This window comes from Zeugodacus cucurbitae, chromosome 4 (genome assembly GCF_028554725.1).
Source record: "Zeugodacus cucurbitae isolate PBARC_wt_2022May chromosome 4, idZeuCucr1.2, whole genome shotgun sequence".
NCBI lineage: Eukaryota > Metazoa > Arthropoda > Insecta > Diptera > Tephritidae > Zeugodacus > Zeugodacus cucurbitae.
The window spans coordinates 6,035,635-6,060,811 of NC_071669.1; the positions used below are offsets into that span (position 1 = coordinate 6,035,635).

At 34.6% G+C, this 25,177-nt stretch overlaps 1 protein-coding gene across 13 annotated transcripts in view; it reads left to right on the forward strand.

The window, feature by feature from the left end:
• The window catches only part of LOC105221358 (CUGBP Elav-like family member 4), an 867,302-nt gene that overhangs the window by 725,808 nt on the left and 116,317 nt on the right, over window positions 1–25,177 (forward strand). For all 13 annotated transcript variants that reach the window (XM_029045950.2, XM_054230385.1, XM_054230389.1 and 10 more), the window contains one exon: window positions 17,570–17,649. In XM_029045950.2, the coding sequence (XP_028901783.1) occupies window positions 17,570–17,649 (80 nt within the window). The remainder of the gene's footprint in view (window positions 1–17,569; window positions 17,650–25,177) is intronic.

Below are 25,177 nucleotides of genomic sequence, written 5' to 3' on the forward strand. Positions count from 1 at the left end.
AATTTTTTTAAGAGAAAGTACTCGTTCGAATGCTGCGAAGTTTTTTAAACATAATAAGGTATACTTTCAACTATATTTTATTTTTTTCTACAAAAGTATTGAAAAATGACGGAGTTATGTGCGGTCTTCGGAGGTAGCAAAAAAAAACATGATTCCAGCCGAATGAGTAGCTGAAACAAGAAAATTCAAAAAGGTGAATATATTTCCTATGCAATGACCTGCATATGATTTTTGAAAAATATCAAAAATTAACAAAATAACAAAGTTCTGAAAAAAATCGTTTTTTAGGTAAAAAAATTTCGTTTTTTTTAATGCCAAATGACAATTTTCAGCCAATCATTGTATAGTAAATATATTCAAGAATATTCAGTTTAAATTTGAAGTCGATCGGTAAATATGTATCTTGTTGAATTATGATGTCAGTAATTTGGAAAAATGTCGTTTCGAGAAAAACACGTTTAAAGTTTCGACTATTGCTGTTTCTACCTGCGATCGGTCGCTCTTTAGAATGCTGCCATTCAAAAACTATTCAAGATACGTTCTTACCGCTTTCACAGGATATTTTTTAAAGTATCTTCTTCTTAACTGGCGTAGACAACGCTTACGCGGTTATAGCTGAGTCCACAACTGCGCGTCACAGCGTAGTATAAACTATCGAATAAGCAAAAAATAAAAAAAAATATATATTTTTTAATTTATAACTCAAGCTCCATATGGCAACGAATGCTTTTTGTGTTAAAATATATTAAAAAAAAGATTTAAATAATTTTAAAAGGCATTAAAATCATACAAATAAGCTTATTACGGAACTTACCTACACTTTTACCCAAAATATATTAACAAATTTGTAACGTTTCTAGCCACAATATTGCAAAGCTAGCCTCTTTGTGTAAACCAGTGTATGCCACCTCCACCAAATTCGTACAAGTGTCATAAAATAAAATGAGTGTGTGTGTATAAACCCCCCAAAAAATGCAATAAATAGTGGAAAATAAACTACACCCTCATGTGTAATTTAAGCAAGTGTAGCTAAGTAAGTGGGAGTATGCTTATTTATACGTGTAACTATTGAGTGCGTTGAACGTGCAATACAAGAGGCACTAAAGCACTCATATGTTCATACATATATACACATATCTATGAGACAGCGCCTAAACGTCTACACGCTTTTGCATAAGGGTGAGACATTTTTTAAGCGAGAAATTTTATTTTCTTATTATAAATTAAAATAAGCTTTATTAAAGCAAATTTTATATAAAATTATAGAAATGTGTAAAATTAAAAAAAAAAATGTAACTACAACTAACTACACTTCATATATTTACAGTGAAGAAAAATTTTAATTTTTTTTATGCACCACCCTCATATTGATTCAAATAATTTTGTTAAGAAAAAAATATTTTTGTTGCAAGTATATGTCTACCAGTTATTTAGTCAGTTAGACAAGTACTAACTCAGCACAGCTGAGGTTGTGGCAATTGATGGCCGCACTGCTGCTACACCTTTGGGAATGCACACTACTCACATAAGTAAGTAAGCGAGTAATTGGTAGTTGACTGCAAATAAAATTAATGCGTACGTGTGTAGTTTTTTGTGAAGATTAAGCAGAAAAATGCCGAAAAGAACACATAGAAGACATAGAAGACACTTATACATACCTATCGATATATATAGAGCTATAAGAGGCACGCACGTCGACCGCCACACAGTCACACACACACTCCAGAAACACACTGAGCAATGAGTACGAGCCACTTTAATACAGCATGTGCTACTTGATTTAAGCAAATATACAACATTTGCTTATACTTGTTGTTTGAATGCCTGTTTGGCATGCAGCAGCAACAGCGGCTGTGTTTTGATATGGCAATTTTTCGGTGAAAAAGACAACAACTCACACACTCACAACCCGATTTCCTCCAGTTGCCTTATTTTTCAACTCACTTTTGACATAATATTTCCTGCACGGCATACAAAAACAACAACTAACTATCAAAAATATACGAAAAAGAGTGGAACTTCAGAAAAATTTGCATATCACTTCATCTGCAAAAACTCAATTTTGCTGCAGTGACAGTTGGCATAGACATGCCTGCTGCTGCTCACTCGCACAACGCTGCGAGCAAATAGTACGTTGTACTTTTTGGCATGCTGATTTGTGCGAGCGGGGCAAGCAAATTGTTGCATAACAAAATTCCAGTAGCCACCCAGGTAAGTTGGCAAAATTGGTGCGCTGCTGTGACTCGAGCCCGAGAGTTTGTATGAGTTGTGGCAAATAAACGTGATGTGTGACAAGATGTTGATGATGATGATGATGTTGATCATGATTATCACGTAGTATTTCCCACTGCACGTTAGCTGTATGTGTTGTGGCAAGTGGCAGGCGGATAGCAGCAGCTCGCCTCAGTTGGGCAGTCAGTCAGGTATGCGCTGTGTGCTGTGCTCGTTTCCGCTTCACTGACTTAATAACAGGTCTATATTGCCGGAAAGTTTCTATTGCCGCAGAAGGCAATGTGGGAATTTATTTATATGAAAGGCACACACATTCAGGTATGTACATAGCAGTGCTGAGCAAAAGTAGCGCAAAAAATGTTGTTTGTGTACAGACAAATGTTTGAAAAATATCTCCAATGGCAAAGGTAGTGTGTTAGTTGATATAATATTATATCCAAATAGTTGCCTTATATTTTCACAGCGGTTGAAATATCTGCTCCCTCGCTTTACCCATTCCAAGTTAGCCCAACAAGTGTATTAAAAAATATGGCTGTACTATATTATAAGTTAATTTTTGTTGTCTCTTTTTTTGTGGTACTCTCTGTACGCTTGCTGCATATCAAACAGTTTGGGGATTAAAACTCAGAAACGTCACAGTTTATAGTTTCTGCAGAATTTATTTCGGTGTTTGATTTTTGTGATTTTGCGCTTTTTGGAGTTTGCTGGAAGGTAAAAGAGCTACCCTTGCAAAGAAATTTGTATAAATAAATATGAAATTTTATAACCAAGACATTAACTGGCATATTAACTGAGATATTTTATTGAAGAATATTACAATTATGTATGAAAATAATGAGGGGTTTGGTATGATAATGTTGAAGAGTTTTATATTTTTAAAATTATAGCGTACTATTTTCCCAAATAAATGATAAAATAAAAATTATAATCATTCCTAAAAGTAGGCAATATTTTATACATATGTAAAAGGAGGTTGTAAATCCTAAAAGTATGCAATGATATACTTGAACTTTTGCCCAGAACACTCTATAGCTCACTATATCTATATCTTTGAAAATCTTCGCTGCTAGTATGAAAGTTTGATTTTAAAGGTTAATACTACGAGAAAAGCTGTGAGTAAAATTTTTTTGCATAAAGAGGTATCCCCAACACTATCTAACACCTATGTAAATAATTTTTACTTAGAATATATGTACAACTGGTCTCTATAATTGTAGCAATTTTAACTGAAGTACTAAAATATTTCTCCAAAAGAGCCGAGCAAACAAATTCATGCGAAGCAACACTTCAAAATGTCAAAGACATGTACATTTCTGGCTTCTTTACTTTTACTATACTTAACACGGAACTAAATATTAGATAAACAAATATAAAGTAAGTTTTAAAACCAAAATGTAACGTCTAGCGGCATTTTACGGCTTCAGTCAAAATTCTTCGCGCACAAAGGTATGCTATATTATTTAGCGTCTTCAAAGTAAAAATTAAAAAAAATATTGCCCCTAAAAATATACATCAAAAATGTTTATTTAGTTGATCCACATTCATAAAAAAAATAATTTTTTGATAATTGAAAATTAAAAAAATATCCCCTGAATATATGCAACATAATATATAAATTTAGTTGATTAATTTTCATATAAATATTTTTTCGATTCTAAATTTATAAAAATAATTTACTTTCATTTTAGCAGAAATATTGCTGAAATTCGCCTAAAAGTATGCTTCGAATATATTTTTTGTTTTTCAACCGCACTGTATATTACACTCATATACTCAAATAATAACACATCTATACACAACATTCCACTTTTCACACACACATCAAATGCATGTAAGCAAATACATTAAAAATGTTACTCCTACCTCCCTCTGTAAAATATACTCATAAACACTGGCACTGGTCTGTGTGTGTAATAAACATCAATTAAGAAAATTCTCCACAAAAAATAGTATGAAATGACTAACACAAACACACAACATTGACACAAAAACCAGTCGAAGCAACACAAATAATCAAATAAACTACAAGAGCAACAGCAGCAACAACAAGAGCAAGAACTACAATGTCATTAAACATTGTCGCCAAATAAGTTTTGTTAGCATTTCCCGACTTAGTATTTGTATTATTGTGTTTGGCAAAAGGCAACAGCAACAGCAACGCAGTGAGGCGTCGCATTTAATGCGTTTGCTATGTTTGTTGTTGTTGTTGGTGTGTGTTTGTGACATTTAAGCTTGTGTTTTGCGATTTCGGCTTGATATTTTCAATGTACCGTAATACCACTATTTGTTGTAAATATAAGGCAGCATTACACACACGTAACTGTTGTTTGCTGCATGCTGTCTGTGGCATGTTTGTTGTGTTTACAATGTTTACAACAGCATCACCATCATCAACAACACTAACACTAACAACAATAGCCAGTGATGTAAAGCGCATTGAATCACTCAACCAAATACTAACAACACTGTGACTTTGTTCCACCAAACAGCCCAAATAAATAACAAAAGTACGTCCTTTTGTAAGAATGTATATGTAAGGAACTGTAAGCGTCTACTTTAAACACGCTGCTTGTACTGTTTACAACTTTTGGACTTTTAGGTTGCAACCACAGCCCGCTCTCGTCTATAGTTTATGCTTGTGATTCTCGCCTATTTGTTAACTGGTGGCTTTACTTGCCGGGCTTCTCGAAAACATAACAGCAAACTGAGTGCATAAATTGTTTGTGTATTTGTACTGCTCTGTTGTTGCTTTTACTCTCCACACTTTTCAATACTATTTACTGTTAGTTATTTGTTTGCTATTTACTATTTGGTGTTCGGTGTTTTCGGTCAATGTTTGCCTTGCTTTGTGTTGACAGGCCTCTTTAACAAATGACACCAACAGCAGCATATATTGTATTAGTAAATGGCCGGTCCATTTTCATTGTGCACAGTAGTTGGAGCTGCTGATCGTTGATCAGTATTATTGAGAGTCATATACTTTGGTGCTACAAATTTTGTATGTCGGAAGTATTAAATTTCCTGCTTATTCAGTGAAGTGGAAAGAAAGAAATTATTGCAACTTCGATAGTTTATAATATTTTTAGAATTAAAATAAATATATAAATCCTCTTTAGAGAAAAATGACGTGGAAATAACCTTATATCTTCATCTATAGAATTTTATATACCTGAAAGTCATATTCTAGAAAACTTTATAATAATCTATATTACAATTTCATCATTATAAAAAATATTACCCCTTACCAACGTGTCAATACAATGCTTTTGGGAGCAATCGTCACTTACACCATATATAAAGTTAGCATTCGTAAATTTCATTAGCACACTTTCATGAAAAGCTTGCAACGATGCTTAACAGTTACAATTTCTAATTAATGTAATTGCTGTCCAATAGACACTAAACAAATGAATTAACAATGAATGCAATAAATGAGTATTAGCTCATATAGCTATAAAATAAAGTAACAAATAATAAACTCTCTTCTTCTTAGTTATTAACTAACGAGTAAGCTAGTTGTATTGGTTTTTGAGTATAAATTAGAATAGTAGTATTCGTTTTTAAGTGAAAATTAAAAATTTAGAATTACAAAGAACTAGTTACCAACTAGTTACAAATCGTATAGTCTCAAAAATTATGAATAACTCCAAAAATTATAAAATCATAACACATATTTATATCTATGCTACTAAATTGCACTTAACTAGTCTCCAACTAGTTCAGAATACACTAGTTGCTGAGAATATGATAAAAATTAATTCATGAATATTACAAATATTAAGTTAACTACCATACTCAGGGAAAAGCTATATTAAAGATTTAAGTAAAAATCTGTAGAAAACAGGAAATATAAAACTCAACTGTTCTTCCAACTGTTTTGCAAAAAAAAAAATAAAATAATATTATATATGTTTATATAAAAATAATAATAAAATGGTACTAGTTACAAACTAGTTCCAAATGGTCCAGTATCATTTAACAATTATAACACCTCAACTCATTCGATCCTTATAAAATACTTATTGATATCTACTATCCACTCTCCATACAAATGCAAAATGTGTTAAAGCCATCAACGACGCCATTTCCAATTTTCCAAAAGCCCAAGCGAAAGGATTTAATGCACAACTAATGAATAAAAGTGCGTCCAGTTGAAAAGCTGTAAAAGCTGATTGACAAGCTGATAAAATGCGAGTGAGCACACACACATATCTCTGCATACTTACTCTGTAAATATATATACAACAAGTGCGCAAGCAAGCATTAATAGCAGTAACTACTGATGAAGAAGCATATAAATATATATAAGTATGTATGTATAGTAGCTAGTGCATTAAAAAGCTCACACGGGAATTGCTTATCGGGCGACAAGCAGGACAAGGCAATGAAATGAAGCAATTATTTTAATTAATTGAAAATTTAACTGAGTGCGCGGCGAGGTAGTGAATGAATCTTTTAAAGGGTGAGTTAAGTGAATATAGTGCTTGAGTGGATGCGGGAATATTCATATATAATAGGTGAGGAAGTTTAGACTGAAAGATGAGCGGGAATGTTTATGATATGGATTTGTAAGCGATGGAAATTGTAAATAAATAATTCAAAGTGATGTGAACGGTAATAGAAATGGTGAATTTTTTAAATATTTTTCTAATTAAATTTTTTAAATACATTTTTTGAAATATTTTTAAAAATAAAAATGTTTTTAATATTTTTTTAAATAAAAAAATCTTAATATTTTTTAAAATAATTTTTTTTTTTAATTATTTTGAAATACATTTTTTTTTAATACTATTACTATTTTATATTTTTTTAATATTTTTTTAATTAATTTTTCTTAAATAAAAAATTAAAAAAAATGGAATAAAGAATATAATAATATAACTAAATAAAAATATAAAAGAAATAAATGCGTTTGTTTAAAAAATTGTATAATAATAAATATATAAATTATAATTGACTACATTAAGGAACAGCAACTTATAACTTTATACTAGTATACGAGGGCTGCTATATATATTTCTGGCCTAATAATGAAAATAGGAATATTTATCAACGAAAATGGTTTTATGGTTTTTTAAAATATTCTCCATCAAGATTTATACACTTTTGCATGCGCTCAAACCAATTTTCGAAGCACTTTTTTTGAGCCTTTTTTTGAGCGATTATCAAATTGTGCGGGATCCAACGAGAACAAACCTTTTTTACGGCCAGGTGTACATGCAATATCGAATGTATGCTGGTGGGAGAAATGCATCGGCATGCCTCTATCTAAAAGTATGCTACATGACGGTCTTGCATTATCAGTTCACCCACGGCATCGATGTTTTCTGGGCCAACGGCTGTTTTTGGACGACCTTCACGGAATTCGTCTTTGAGCGAGCGTCGGCAACGATTGAATTCGTTGTACCAGTTTTTCACAGTGCTATAGGGTGGTGCTTCATAGCCATACAAAGATTTTAGTTCATATGTGCAATCTTGTCGCGATAATCCACGTCGAAAGTTGTGAAATGATCGCACGAAAATGTTCACGAGTTAATTCCATTTTTTGGCCGAGATGAATTTTTTTTAATTCCCTGTAAATAAAACAATTCACGATTAAATGACAAAACGTTCTGAGTGATGTTATGCTAAAAATTGTCAAACTTTCCAATGGAAATGTCAGATTGTGTTGCCTAGGCCAGAAATATATATAGCAGCCCTCGTATACACCTACTCACTATATTTCTTAAACAAATCTTCATCCAGCGCAATATTTCAAACATTTAATTACTTAAGTGGGCCATGATGAGCTCAAAGTCTACTCTTTGTTTAGTTTACTTCCATACAAATATAAACAAAATGAAAAAAAAGTATTTTAGTGAGTAATCAACAGAGAACCGAGTAAAGGTAAGAGCAGAAAGACTCATTTACTTAGTTCGCAATTAGTTCTAATTGAAGAAGTACGCTATTAAGACAGTTGTAGTAACTTAAAACTGCATTAATGAGAGTATCATAATGAGAGAAGTAAAGCGTGCAACAGGTGAGGGAAATAAAGTGATGAATATTAAGCAGAAATAAAATAGTGAAAGAGGTAAAAACAAGTATAATAAAATAAATAATTATAAAATATGCAGATAAACAGCTTAAATTTATAAAAAAAAAGCATTAAAACCCATATCAGTGTGACTCAGAGATTTTTTTCTCTATTTTTAGGACCAAATAATGTCTTATAAATTTCATAAAAATTGTAAACGACTTTCGAGTGCATTTCTGTGCAATTATACCTCCTTATAGCCACTCCGCTTATTTAAAACAATGTTCTCTCAAAAAAATTTTAATTTCTGAGTTGGTCACTCATCCGCCATGGCCAACTTCGCCGGCAAATGAACCTTCGCAGTGTCTTTTCATCAAGTATGCTAATGATGCGTAAGCGCAAGACCAAAGTCAAATGAAATGCCAACAAAATTAATTGCTAAAATCAGCGCAGAAACAAGAAGAGCGTTGCGGAGTGTATATCAGGGGGTGGAGGTCAAATGAGTCGCCCCACAGAAAAAAAATCGCATGACAAAGTAATGAGATTTTCGCGCATATTTTTATTTAACACGCGGGTGCGCGCACTCAATTACATGGCATGCGCTTGATTTGCTGTAACGCAATCGCTTTGTTTGCATACTCAAACACACGCACGCACACAGAGAGGTATATGTAAACAAAGCGCTAGAGAGCAGCATAATATTTGGCATGGCAATGCCGCTAATTAAAGCTTTGTAGCTGCGGAGAGGCGTGGGTGTGTGCACTCGCGTATATTACAAGCCATGGCAATTAAAGTGCACATTACTGAGTGCAGGCATGTGTATAAAGCCAACAACAACACTAACAACAACAACTGCATACAAATAACAAAAACCAAATTTCTCGCAATGGCTATCCGATGTCAGCAATTATGCAACAGCGGCAAACATGCAAACACCCACCCACCCACACACACCCGCAGAGAACACTCTTTGCCAGCGCGCACTTGGAAAAGTCGTGTTGCATATTAGCTGCATCACTCATACGCACTGGTGTGCGACAAGCATGTTGCTGGCGATAGCTCGCAGGCAATCATGCATTGCGAATCGAGTGACCAAAGACAACACACACGCACACGTACTCACACATCGAGAACTGTCACTAAATGGGTTTGGCGGCGGCACTCTCAAGCGTGCTAGCGTGTGTGTGTGCAACGCACTGGCAAAAGTTAATTTCTTGCAATCTGTAACGCGGCCAAACATGAAAATTAACTAAAAATTACTTCAGCGCATTGAAAGTGCCCAAAGCTGCGTACGCGTGGAAGAGCTGCAAGGCGAATCGGCTAAAATAGCATTGCATTTCATTGCAGTAACAGCAACAACTGGAGTAGCAGTAACAGCGGTTGCTGCGCACCCTCGTTGCGTTTTGGGCGAAAAATACAATTTGAGTTGCGACATGAAATTGTAGGCTGATAGATGCGTTGGCGTTGTGTTTTTGGGTATTCGGTGCGGAATTAAAACCGCCAACGGCCGGAGTGGCGGTGAGTTTGTTCACGCTAACGATTACAAAACATCGGTATGCGGTAATAATGCTAACGGTAATTGTGGTGTACACGCGGAAAAATCAGGAGTTAATGAAGTAGATAGAAGTAAGAAAGATGCGACATGATAAACTCGAGTTTAAGGTACTGAGTTTATGAAACACTTTCATTGTTTCTCATTGAGGTGTTTAGGAAGTTCTTCACAGAGCTAAGATTAACAAACATCATCTCAAAATAAACTCGAGTTTAAGAAATTGAGTTTAGGAAAATGTTTCATCGCTTCGCATTGATGTGTTTATGAAGTTTATAAAAGGCCAGAGTTAAAAAAATTTGCTCAAGAAAAACTCGAGTTTAAGAAATTGAGTTTATGAACTTTTATATTTTCTCATTGAATAGTTTATAAAGAATAGAATAGAATGGAATAGAACTGAGACCAAAAAAATCACTTCAATATAAACTCGAGTTTAAGATATTGAGTTTATAAAGAATTTCTTTGTTAATTCATAGAGTTGTTTGGAAGCTCACAATGTTAGTCTCAAGATAAACTCGAGTTTAAGATATTGAGTTTAACAAACAACTTTTATTGACTCTCATTGAGGTGTTTATGCACTTTATAATAAAGCTTGAGAGACAAAAACAAGTTCGATGAAAAATAAACTCGAGTTTAATATATTGAACTTATAAACTTTTATATTTCCTCATTGAATTTTTTATGAAGAATTTTAGAATAGAATTGAGACCAAAAGAAATACGTCAAAATAAACTCGAGTTTAAGATATTGAGTTTATTATAGAATTGTTTTGTTAACTCATAGAGTTGTTTGGAAGCTCACAATGTTAGTCTCGAGATAAACTCGAGTTTAAGATATTTAGTTTAACAAAAAACTTTTATTGGGTCTCATTGAGGTGTTTATGAACCTTATAACAAAGCTTGAAAGACAAAAGCAAGTTTGATGAAAAATAAACACTAGTTTAAGAAATTGAGTTTATGAACTTTTAAGTTTTCTCAATGAATTATTTATAAAGAATTTAGAATAGAACTGATACAAAAAAATCACCTACAAATTAACTCGAGTTTAAGTTATTGAGTTTATGAAAAATGTTAGAGGCAAAACGTTTGCATAATATTATTTTGTTTTTAGTCGTTGTGTTTAAGTTAAACACCATTTTTTTAAACACGAGTTTAATTAGATGTTTAGGATTTGAGATTACATTTTTTGGGAATTCAGATTAAAATATATACTTTTATTTCATTTTTGAGTGAGAGTTTGATGTTTTGTTTGATTTTAGCCCGAGTTTAAGTTCGAGTTTACCTTCGAATCTGAGTTTAAGTTGAAATTCAAGAATGTGATGATATTAAAAATTCCAGCTTCATTTCTAATTTATATTTCCAATGCCACACTCCTTCTAATTATTTAATTAAGTCCAAAAATTTTTTTTCACTACATCGTTATTTACGCCTCAAATGCAACGTGGCCACACATCCCGGCACTGGCAGTCGCACAAATCCAATCTGAGTTCATGCTTATTGCCATTTTAGCGTTGAAAAACATGTTCACGCTAGCCACATTCGTCGCTCTGCTGACTGACCATCTCGCTAACACACCCACAGTCCATACACGCACATGTTTGTTATATGAAAAATTGCTTGCAGCCAAGTTGAAATGAAATTGTTCAGCAAACGACAGCGCCGCCACCCGCACTCACACACATACCAATATTTAGGGGAGTTGTGGCGCAGAATTGGCGGGTGGTGCAAGCGTAGTTCTGTCCATCTTTCACAGTAACCGTTGGCCATTTTGGTGACCGGCATGAATGACCATACACACACCGACACACACACACACACATGCTGAGCATACACAAATGAAAATTGACATAAATGGCCAAAGCGGCAGCGGGTCGAGGAAACTTTGAGTGCCTGTAAGGCTGCATTAAGCTGCGCTCAGTCCATGTTTTCTGTGCGCGCCACACACAGCAAAAGCGCTAAAGGCTATATGTATGCCATGATTTGCCTCGCTGTGTGTGTGTGTGTGTCGCGTCAGCAGCATTTTAAAATCCAATTAAAAAATCCCGGGTGGGAATTTAAATCGTTGTTGCCACAGTGTCACAACTGTTTTGTGCTCGTCGTGCTTTGTACCACACAGCTCACACTGACTAGACGCCGTTAGCCATGGAATGAATGTTGCAAGCATAAATCCTGACTGGCTACAATGTCCATTTGCAGCTTCCTGTGAATTTGTGCTACAATCATACCATCGTACTAAGCGCTAACACTGTGCAACGCCTCCAAGTATGCAACGAATCTGCGCTTCATGCTTTTTCATGCTACAAGGTAGCCGCTCCACCCGCTCTTTGCCTCAATGCCCCCACGACTTCAATGCTATTTTTGTTATTTTTGCATTGGTCAAGAGTTAGTTGCTTTCGTTTTTCTTCCACAAGCAGCAAACACAATCGTCAAGTGAGCCAGTGTGAGTGGCTGTGTCGTTTGCTATAATTTGCATATGTATGTATGTGTCTGTATGTGCATTTATCTCGTGCCACTACTTGTTAGCCACGTTTACGCTTATTTTCACCGTAAAATCGAATTCGTGTTAGAACCACTGCAATTCCTCACTGGCCAACAATCCTGCGGCATGCGGCATCCAGCATGGTCTGTGGTGTTACTTAGATATGAGGAACTTAGCTCTGTGGTTGTGTAGTGTTGCTGCTTTTCATGTGCTAAGTATGTGGGGCATGTGAACTTGTTAATCTGTTCACAACTGTTCATTAGGTAGGCATTTTTGTTGGTCACAGTTTTGGCGGAAAGAACAGCCTTCAATTTTCCGAGACTTCGCAAAACGGGTTAGTAGTGCCGTTGTGGTGATTTATGTGTTATAAATCGAGGGTTTTCGGGTGAGAAAATTTATTTTCAATTAGTGTGTGGTTGTTTGTAACTGCTTTAGTGTATTTTGTGGTGTTTGAAGCAAGGAATTTTAATGGGTTTGATGGTACTGCTGGTAAACTTCTTAATTATTTATTATTATATATATTTTTTCAACCCCCATAATAATGGATCTTCATCTACTCTACTCATCATTTGTATTAAAAATTACCTTTTTGAGGTTCTTAAAATTCATACAAATTCCATATCAAACCGCTCTTCTTATCACACTCACTCCACAAATGATTTTTAGTAATTTAATGAACTCAGCGCCATCTACCGTCGTTTTTATCAATCTCGGAAAACTAACCTTACAAATTGAAATTAAACAGCCCCTAGTTTCTCAATTTTCTTTTATTCTAATATAAAAAGTCTTATCCACTCTGAAAAGTATTCTGTTTGAGCCAAAGAAAAAGAGCGCAACTGAAGTATTTCAAAATATGCTAACACTCACTTAGACCTGCTTCGACTCAACTTTTAAATTTCGTATTTCACAAAATCTGCAATTATTCTCCCTGTCTTCTGCTCAACATTTACTTAGGTCCACGTCAAACAAACCCCTCAGCGCACATCCCCACCCCCAACTCTACAACAACAACAACGGCAAACGGATGATGTTCATGATGGATTATGATAAGTTAATTTGGAAAACACCAGCCGCCAACCTAACCTATACATCAAAGGCAAAGAAATGTAAACAAGTTTTTTGAATTAGTTTGCATAAAGTTGCTTTGCTGCTGGACAGTGGCTGCAGTAAGGGGGGATGCGACGCAAAGATATTTAGCGCTTTGCTGTGTACAATTAGGCGCTTGTGTAAACTTCTAACATTATGCCGTCTCAAGACAGACAGCGGGGCATGCGAATTATATGTGCATATTCCCTGTGGGGTGTGTTGAGAGAGCGGTGCGGGAAAGTGCTTTTATTTTAAAGAAAGTCTTTTTAAGGTTGTTTAACATTTAATTTTTTTATATTAGATTTGATTAATAACTCACTTTCTTCTACCTTTTTCGAAGTAACCCCGCTATCTCTTGAAACTGCTGAGTACAAATTTGTGTTCGAAAAGTTTATTTAGGAAAATGAGTTTTTTGCTGCTAAGTAAATATCTACTAAATTTGTTGTTGTTTGTTATATGTATGTGTGTTGTTTTTGTTTTGTCTGTATGAGTACTCAAGTTTATTCGATACTGCTGCAGTGTAAGCTTTTGCGCCTTTAAACACATTCATACAAAATTGCCGCAGGCTGTGCTGATTTTAGTGATTTTTCACGTTAATAAATATGAAATTAATTCAAATTACTTGTCTGGCATACAATTTGAAAGAAGTAGCAAAGTAAATTGTGATGGATGTGCAATCAGTTAAGATAAGCAAGTGATTGAAATTGCAAATAATAAATAAATATATGAGTTTGAACTTTCTAATAATATAGTAGAGGAGAGATATTGATGCTGCGGTGTATTTTTAGTATTTTTTTTTTAGTATATAGCTGAGTTAAATAATTAATTATATATAAATAAATCCCATCAATCTCAATATTTGCATTTATTTCGAAATTTGTCTGTATGAAAAACTTAAAATTTAAAAAATCAGCACTCTGTATTATTTTCAGTAACAATTATATTCCTGGAACTACAAATATATTAATTTTTGTTGTTAAAAATATATCAATTTTTGTTCAATATTTTAATTCAATTAATTTTAGAGTTTATTCACACAGAAATTCAGCAAAAATTTGCTCAACACTTCTGAAAAATCAGCATTTTTTCGCAGCTTTTGTAAAACTCATTTCACTGATTAACTAAAAGATACACACAGTTAGCGGTGCTTGTTAGTAGCTGTAAAAGCAAAATTTGTCACACACATAGACACACACTGATACAAACACTTCACTACGCACTCATAAATGCACAAAACTGTTTACCTACCTTATTCAACACAACCTCTTCTTCTATATACATATGTATGTATATCTATAACTGCATATGTTTTTGTTAAAAATTTGCGTAATTAATTTAATTAATTAAAACTTTTGTATTTCTGCATTTACGTGGCGAAGTTTTTGCAAACTAATTTTAATATATTAAAACTGCATTTTTTGCTTTTGTTGCTTTTGCTATTCATGCTTTAGTTGACAATGATGATGTTGTTTAACAATTTAAACAACACAAAATGCTTTTTCTCTCCTCTCATTATGTGTGCCGTTGATATGGAGATAATTAATTTTTCATTTGCAAAACATAATTGAAATAAAGGAAAATGTGCAAATATTTGAGGCATAAAGTTTTTTTTGTTTTTGTAACTGACAACAAAAAAATAAAAATAAATGTTTTTTAAAGTAATTTATTAAAACATGACGGATTAATCTATTTAATAACTTAATATAGACAGTAATTAAAATATATATTTTTAGTTGGAATAAGTTGTTCATGCGTTTTTTGTTGTTGTCGTTTTGTTACAGAATTTTTTTATGATATTGTCAGTACGCTACATTTTTGCTAGCTAATGTATATTGATGATGTTTCTAGCATAATTCGACCATCAAAAGTGGGGTTAGATTATAGAAGTCGGCTTCACTGTAACAAAAGAACATTTAAAATAGAGTTCTGAGCGAATTTTTTGATTATTTTTAGCTAATTTATAAAAAAAAGTTATGTTGTAGCATACAGTAGTAAGCTTACTGAAACTCAAATTTTTTCAGTGCTACGAAGAATTCGAAAAAATCCAAAAAATCAAAGTCCAATATGATCTGCAATAGAGAGTCTTGCATATCTAGAAATTAAAAATATATTGCCAGCAACGTACACTCCGACTCCTCCGACTTCATTAAATTAGATAGATATATTTGATTTGAGGAGCGAATTACGACCAAATGTCTATTGTGCCCTCTTCTGCTATCACAGAATACCATACAGTCCTGTAGCTCTAAGAAAACTTAGTAGCGCTACAGGGCTGATGGACGCGATACTTTCCCTTTGGGGATGTAGAGACCTCATTGCCTGATTCCTTAACCTCGCAATTGCATAACAGTCCAGCAGTAGATACTCAGGTGCTTCCGCTGCCATATCACTGAACCTGCAGAGCAGATTCCGAGTTTGTTCAGCTGACACATTAGTCTGCAGTGGCCGGTGTAAAGTGCCACTAGTCGCATCATTTTGTTTCTGGGGAGCGAAATAAGTTGTTTGAATCTCTGCCGGTTGTAGCCCCTAGAATCAGTTTGTAGTGGCGAAGTCCCTGCAAATGCAGGCAGTAACGATTCCTACTTGCATATTCATCTTCTAATAGTCGATTTCTGAGAACCTGCGGACCGAAAACAGCAATGAAGGGCTTCACATTAAACTAAAAACAACCCTCTTCTGAAGCAACTCCACTCATCACCCACTAGAATAACAAAACCCTGCACCGCGCTGCACCTGCCAGTGTGTGCAGCATGCAACCACTTCACACTGAAACACATCCAGACCCAACTCCGCGCTCCCACAGCTTCACCAACTGCTTACAGCAAACTCAACTTGGCACAAAACCACAAACGCTGCCTGCACTGGCTAGGCAGAAGAAAGCGTAAAGCGGAGGCGAGAAGACGAGCGTCACTGAACCGCAGAACCGCACAGATGAACGCCTTCGTCAGCACACCGCTAGCGCGCTGTTGTTGTTGTTGTTGGTAGTGCTGCTGCTGCAATTGACTGGCAGGTAACTGCTGAACCGCGCTATTACTTTAGGTGTTGTTGTTGTTGCTATTGTTGTAGTGGCAGCAGTTGCGGTTGGCGGCAAACGCGTTGCCGCGGAAACAATGTCACTTGCAACAAACACAGCCATGGCAACATCATTAGCTGCAGCAACATGCAGCAACCTATGATTGTGGTTGCCCATTGCCACTGTGGTTGTAGTAATTTCTTGTTGTTGTTGTTTTCATTATTGTTATTGTCACCGCCAAGGTTTTATTGCGTTTGGAAATTAAAATGGAAAAGCGTCAAAGCCAACTGCCAATAGCATGCATGCCTGAACGCCGCACAGTATATTTACAACAACAAGCATATGTATATATGTATGTATATAATATATTATATGTAAATATATATATTATAAAACTGCGGCCACAAAATGTTGGCGCTTGCGAGACGCGTACAAATGACTGCATTGCAAGCGCTCATACCTACCTACATTTGTATGGCGTGTGTGGATGTGTGTGTGCGCGCGGTTATTAAAGCATTACGCGCTCGCTCACCAGTTATGTGAAATTTATTTTTAATTCTTTTTTTCTGTAATATTTTATTTTCATTTTTTTCACCACTCTTGCGCTCGACAGCAAATTACAAAATAATTAGCGTTGGCAGCGGCAGTAAGAGCGAGGTGCGGCGCGGCGCGGTGTGGTTGGGAAAAAAGTAATTTTTTAAATGCAACCGCGTGATGTGAAATTTTTAAATCATAGCACCGTACAAAAACAAAAAATGGAAATTGTCGACAAAAGCTGATTTTAAATTGTGCACGAGCTTAAAATGTATGAGACAAAAAAATAAATTTTTTTTTATTTATTTTTTATATGATATATTTTTTTTTATGAAATATAGTTCAAAAACCATTTTTACTTTAATTACCCAAACCATAGCTGTGCCGCTTACTACGCCGTTCCGTTTGATTGCACAGCGCCCCTAATAGCTACACTTTGATTGCTTTAAAATACCATTTTTTATATGAACAAAAAACTCGTATCTTCAGTGGTGATCATTTAAAAATGTTTAATTACTTTAAAATTTTATTTTATGTGCTGCATTTATCATTTACCAATTAACTATTTATACACTAAAAAATATATTTATACATAAGTACGCCTTAAAAGCCATTATAGCACACGCTAATTTATTTGTGTCACTTTTTTTTTTGTGCATTACAGGTTGTGCTTTCGTCAAATTTAGTTCGCAGCAGGAGGCCCAGTCCGCCATAACCAATTTACACGGAAGTCAAACTATGCCGGTGAGTGAATATACTTCTTGCTATTTTCATAAATATTTTGTTGAAGAAAAAGTTGAATATAATAAAAGATTTTGAAGTAAATGTGGTGATTTTAGGTATAGAATTAAATTAGGAGATGTTGGATGGTGGTTAGAAGTAAATAGATTCGAAGTAAATGTGTACATCATAGGAATTAAGTGTAATTAAGTATAATTAAGTGAAATTCCTTCACCTACCCACCTTGACTCAGAACAGTCGAAAAATAAAAAGTATATTAAATGCAATACAATAATACACTGCTAAAACAACGTTTCTTCGCATCAGTGCATATTTTCTGAAAAAGAAAAGCGTTATAATTAAAATTACACACTTACAATGGTTTGTATACTTCGCCTGAATGTATGCTTTCATACCTCAGTAATTCGTATAGTCGATTTTTTTAACTAAAATAAACTCATGTTGAATTATATGTGAAATGCAGTGCTAGAACTTCGTTTTAAAACCTTAATTTGAGTGATGTAAACAATAAATAAGTATAAAAAAATCCGGTAATTGTGGGCATCGCCTAAGTGTATGCTTCAATATATGAAAAATTCACAAAAAAATTCTACACTCTAGTCGGGGTTGATAACTATGGCTTATTACAATGGGAAATTAATTTTAACTATGTGGTTTCATATTACTAAAAAGAAGTCCTTATGGAAATTTTACTAGCTGAAACCTTTAATATGAAATAGTAGAGTAAAGCTTTTAAGAATGTATATATTTGCCGATACATATTTTTGAATTTTTGAGGGCGTCAGAAGCAGATAATTTTTATTTTTTGATTCTTTTTGTTGTAATTTGTTATCAGTTCCGCTAAGGGCTAATGACATTTTTCTATCTTTCCATCCCCTGTATACATTTTGTATTATAACCAATCATTTATATCGATCGCTGAGCTCTAAAGCACACTTCCCCTCCCTAGAATAGAATATAATGCTATTATCATATAAATGCAAAAATAACAACGTTGGAAATGAATTATTGAAACAAGAAAACAATTTTAACTAATACCTGCTTAACTTTTATTCTGGATAAAGCACACTACAAAATCCAAGTCAAACGCAATTTTCGAACACAGCTATTATATAACATACCTCAAGCGAAATTTAGTTCCCCCACTCTCCACCAACACTTCACTGTAAGCAATTTTCAGTCGAAAATCGAAAGCAAATAATGCGCCAGCATATAAATGAGTGGAGGGGGCGTTCGGAATTTACGAAAAGTGGCAATGAAAGCGCTATTACGAATTTAATTACAACTGTCACTTGCACAAACACCAAGTTTTACTTACTTACTTATGTATTTAGCTGAAGTCAAGCTTAATTTCCGCTGTGAGCTACTTTCAAGTAGTCACTCGCATGCCTAAAAGTGAATTCCACCTACACTAGGGGGACTTTTACACATTGCCTGTGTGTGTGTGTTTGTTTGTTATACTTCTATGTTGAAGCATCCTTCAGGCAACTAACCAACTGAGTCCAACAAACAAATCGAAATCAATTTCGGCATAACAAACAGCAATTTTCAAATTTTTCAACAATTAAACGCGCGCGAACACACCTTACAGCAACAACGACAAGTAGAATAAGCAGCAAGTGGAAGAAGAAAAAAATTAAAATTAGAAAGGAAAGCGGAAAAACAACATTGTAAAATAAACAACGAAAATAAATTGAAAGCCAAATTACTTGCACATCTCATTATGTGCGGCGAAGTGTGGTGAGAGTAGAAGAGAGAGAGAGAAAGAAAGGTAATGTAAGAGCGAGGCGGCGTGAAGCGTACAGGATTTCCACCGCAACGCGCAATTCAATAAGCGACCTGGGAAAAGTAACAATTTTTTTTATTTCACAACAACAACAACAATAATAATAGCAATGACAACAGCTATAATAAGCACAATAACAATAATAACAACAAAATGCTACAAAATAAGCGAGCACTCGTAGAAATGCCTGTTGGCATAATGAGCACTTGAATACGCGCGGTTGGTGAAGAGGGAGGAGGTAGGCGCTGTGAAAGCAAAGTAGGCGCTTGAAAGCATGGTATATGTAAGAGTGAAAGAGAGAAAGACAGAGCGCGCTGGCGTGTTGCAAACAAGCAAACAACCAAATTAAATTGAAATTTGCAAAACAAAAATTACCGCCAGCAATAGCAACAACAAATATGCCGCGCACAGTCTATGGCATTACAATACGTATGACTTTAACAACAGCAACAAGAATAACAACAACAAAAACGTTAGTAAAGCACCGCATTGCTGTGAACAACAGCAATTGACAACAAAAGCGCGAAATTGTGCCAGCTAAACAGCGTGCAGCGGTTGAGGCAGTGGTTCCACGTAATTTTTAACAGCTTTACCAACAAACGCCAGAGCTTGCCACGTCGATTTTTTTAAGGATTTTTTTTTAATTTTGTATGCTATTTCCCTCAACTTTATAGAATTTTTATTTTATTTTTTTTTTGTTTTTTTTTTTCACAAAAATCCCTCACCACAACCACCGCTCCACTGTGCAGTTCATTAATGTGTCGGCGGTGTGTTTTATCTTTTCTTGCTATTCTATTTTATTTCATTTGCGTTTTATTTTCTTTTGGAACGCAAATTTCCATATCAGCTGCCAAAATAAACGCAATTTGCATGACACTTGAGTTATTTTGCACGTAAATTGCTTCTTTTGACAACATCAAATCGACGCGCCATTCAATTTAGACAGGTATTTTGGTGTAAATTTTTCGTAGATTGCTTGTTGTGTGTGTGCGGGTGTGTGTGTGTGGGTGTGTAGTAACGCCTAATGCACGCATAGCTGTTTAGATTGCGTGAGAAAACACATACATGCAAACTAATTGGTGTTAGGGTAAATATATAGTGGGTTGGGAACTTTAGAGGTGCTGAGTATGTACAGAAATATACAGGTTTAAAGGTTATCTCGAAAATTTCAAAACCGTCATACTAGATATCAGAAAAGCTGGTGATATACTCCATACGCTGTGATATTATATTTAAAATCGTAAAAAAATGTACTTAACTTAACTTATCTTAACTTAACTTAACTTAACTTAACTTAACTTAACTTAACTTAACTTAACTTAACTTAACTTAACTTAACTTAACTTAACTTAACTTAACTTAACTTAACTTGTCTTGTCTTGTCTTGTCTTGTCTTGGATTGACTTGACTTGACTTGACTTGACTTGACTTGACTTGTCTTGATTTGACTTGAATTGATTTGTCTTGACTTAACTTAACTTGTACTGACTTGACCTGACTTGACTCAACTTAAGAAAAATTTACATAATTTAAATAAAGAAAAATTAACATAATTTGACATAGCATAGTCTATGATTATCTTACAGAATACTACAATGGTTAAGAAGAACAGAATTTAATAAACACTGTAATCTAACTTAACTTAACAAAACTTGACATAACTAATCGTAACATAAATTACTACATAAATAAGAAGTATTATTTTCTTTCCGAGTAACCACACAAAAGTCTAACCAAGTTTCTATTTTATGGTCGCGGAGTACTACATAAAATATTTTCATTTACCAAAGTTACGTATTGACAAGTTCAACCCTTTCTACATTACTTTAACGCCTAAAAGCATACTCCTCATATATTAAAAGTCAACAAAATAGTGCTATAAAAATAAAATAAAACTCTTTGCAAACGACAAGCAAAACCCACATCGCTTCAACAAGACGTATACTAAAAAGAAACCGGAAATAAACGGAAGTGAACCCATCATCAGCGAAATCTGTGCAACTCAAGAAAAGTGGAATGTAATCAAAAACATTGTAAAATGGGATAAAATAGAAAATCACAAAAAAAAGAGGAAAAAAGAAACGCTTCAAATAATATAAACAACAGCGACGAAAAAAAAGGAACTTAGATATGCCACTTAGGCGGCCGAAGGCAAAACAAATTTGTTGCGCAGAAGAAATCAAATGCGAAAAAGGCAGTGAGATGGAAACAAAACAGCGCAACTGAAAATGCGTTACCGAGATGAGAAGAGTGGTGAGCGCAAACGCCTTAGGCATATCCGTACGCGTAACAAATAAATGACATGAAAGAGTTGAAAGAACTCTATGCGCCCGAAGAAACAAGCGCACAACAAGATGGTAATTGCAAGAAATTCAAAAAGTTGTTGAAAAAAAATAAAAATTCTAAAATGGAAAAAGAATTGTTGAGCGAAATTGAAAACTACAACCGAAGAAAGCTATAACGGAAATAACCCTGAAAAGTAATAGATAAGCGTAAGAGGCAAAAAAACGCGCGAATTGAGTGGGTAGTTAACAATTTTTCAAAAGAAGTAGAGTACATAGTTTTATTTTAAAAGCATAAATAATATACATTCTGTAAGCAAACGCCTAAAAGTATGCATACAAATTGAAAATGTATGCCTTTTCCGTTTTCTATTCCAAACAATTGTTGTGCAAATCAATTTCTTTTTCGATTTTCAAGCTAACTTTTCACTTTTTCAACTAGCAACTTTGAACTCTTTAAAATGCTGATACTTTATTGCGCACTGAAAAGGTTGTAGCATACCTTTAGGCGCTCTTTGAATTACATGTGCTTATAGTAAACAGGGAAAAACGCTACTTGTTTTAAAACACTTTAAACATGTAAATGTCGGAACTCACTCAGCTGCCACACTGTTTCTTTTACAAGTAGATAGAATGAGATCTCAACCCTTTTGTATGCCCACTAACTTTAAAACCCCAGTGTTTTGATAACGGATTACATATACTTCCTTTCATTTGCTTATCAGCTTTTTAATTACTTAATTTGTATTTATGTGATGCCATTGTATGGTCGTCTGCTCTCGCTGCATGAGCTCCGTCCATTCAAAGCAACCTAACTTTTCCCAACTGCTACTCATTTTTTCCCCCGCAAACAACACACATTTCACCCTTTCACTGTATAATCAAGCGTAAATATGTATATGTCGCTGTCCTTTAAGTTACTTGTGAGTCCTACGAATTAGGCAAACGACAACAGCGACGACGGCAATGAACATTTTTGTGCTGCTGATAAGCATGCCACCGTCAAGGGAGAGCAGGCCTTAGTGGTTACCCGCTCTGTCGGCACAACGAAATTTTTCTGTCAAACTGTGATGCCAGTTGCTGATACGCTCCTCAACGCTTGAATGATTTTCATGTCGCCCACACACACACACACAGATAAAGCGCCCTCGCACCCTCAAACGTGCTTGTAGACCGGAGTACCTCGCCTCGAGCTATTTCGTATGGAGTGCAATGAACGTGTGAAAGTGACAAATGTTACTAATTAGAGCGTTGAATGAGAGTAAAGTCGTTTCGTTGAATGGCAACATGATTGGCATTAAGACGCGCAGCGCAGAGTGGGTGGTATAATAGGAGGGAGAAAGAGATTGTGGTTTACATGTGAGCGGTGACACGACTGTATTTAATTGCTATTTTTTGGGAAAATGAGAAAACTGAAGGAATTTAAGAATTTAAGTGAAAGTAAATTTAGAGTTTAGTTGAAAAATATTTATTATCAAACGGAATCCTAAAGGTAGGCAATGATTTTTTGATAAGTGGAAAAATGAAACACTATAGCAGGAGTACAACCAACAAGAACCTAATTATAATTTTTTACATAAATTTTTGACATTATTCATAAAAATTCGTATCACCTTGCAAACATTTCTTTTCGCCCGAACTCACTTTTTTGAAAAAGTCTTAGTTCTACCAATTTCTTCAAGATTTTAAATTATTCATTCTTCGCCTGAATGTATACACAACTTTTCCCAACAACCGGAAACATAAATTCAGTAATGAAAATCATTAAATTCTACAATTAAATATAAATTAAACCAGCTTAAACATTTTTACACGCTGAAACCCCTAAGAGTATGCACATAATTTAAAAATTCGCTCAAAACCGCAAGCGAAATAAATCAAAACAATAATTCATGCATATCATGCTATAATTAAAAAATATATACCAGTATATTTTTATCGCCATCCACCCGCCCCCCAACACCCAAAAGTATGCAATGAATAATATTTAATTTGTTACAACACGTAGCCAGCGACCAGCCAAGCACACCTTTATTTGTGAATAACAATTTATCTCACATTTATTTACAGTGTCTGTTGGTGCGCATTGCGGTCCGCCACACACGAAACATCGCCTAAAAGTATACACATCAATTATTTTTGTAACTTTTGCATCTTAATTAAAAACAGCCCAACGCTGGTGGTGTTATGAGGTAAAGCAACGCAGCTGAGGCGGCACGTAGCAAGCGTGAAACAAACACATAAAAAAATACAAAATGTTGAACACAAACAAAATGTAAATAAAGCAAGCGCCAAACAAAAAAACGCGCTATAGAAATATATAAGCACAAAGATCAACACCCAAAAGTTGGACGCAAATAAATTCATTTGCAGCTTAAAAACGTACAGCGCAACTTTCAGCGTTGGTTTTCTAATATTTGCTGTAGCGCTGTTTGTATTTTTAGCATACTTTTAGGCGTTTTGGTTAGATTTTTCTTGTTTTAGGTGCAGGTGAACAGTTTTTTTTTATTATTATATATATTTTAAATGTTTTTTGTGCTTCCCCTCATCTACAGCAAATGTTTCCACTTTTAAGTGAATACAAAATTAATGTTTAACTGTGTTGAAAATAAAAATCAAGCAAGTGGTGAAGTATAAATTGAAATATAAATAAAAACAAAGCTACCTCTCTAGTAGTGAGTCCAACGAATAATTTTTTTTCTTTTTGCGTTTTGCCAGCTGCAACACACCGTTGTTACTCAGCTTCCGTATGACCACTTTTTGTCTAATCCTTAGCTTTTTTTCGCTTGCAAACTTGTTTACACATGACCAAACGCAAACACTGCTGACCGGTGCATGGGTACGACTATCTACCGCTTTTTGTTATTGCGCCATGGCTAGCCAAGCCAGCCAGTAGCTTGCCGGACAGTCGCAAAACCGTAGAGAATTATAACAACATGTTGAGTGCTAAGAGATTAACAGCGAATTTCATATAAAAATCTTCAAACAAGCAACTACCGGCGCTCCACACACCTCTTATGTGCTAGATCAATGCTTGCAGCAACACACAACAACAAGCGGTAATACAAAAACGGCTCAATACACAAAACCATCAACACAACAGCAACCGCAAGCATAAAAAAGTGCGGCTTAAGCTGTACTCATACACAGCGCCACATGTTTGTATGTATGTAAATGAAGGTGGAGGTGAGTATTTACTCCAGTTTTTAATACTCTTGCTTAGTACTGGGTTCCATTTCCACATGTATGTACATATATTTCATATACCTCTGTATACATATTCTCAATTTACACAAATAAGTGCTAGTAAATTCCTTTTTAATGAGTGGTCATGGCTTAGTATTTTACTTTGCGTCCGTTAAGTTGCCTTTCCACACCAACGCATTTGTGTTTAGGCTTTTGTATCTTCGTCTGGTGTGAATAAATGTATTTAAGCGGCTTATGTGTGGTTTTTGCTTGTCAT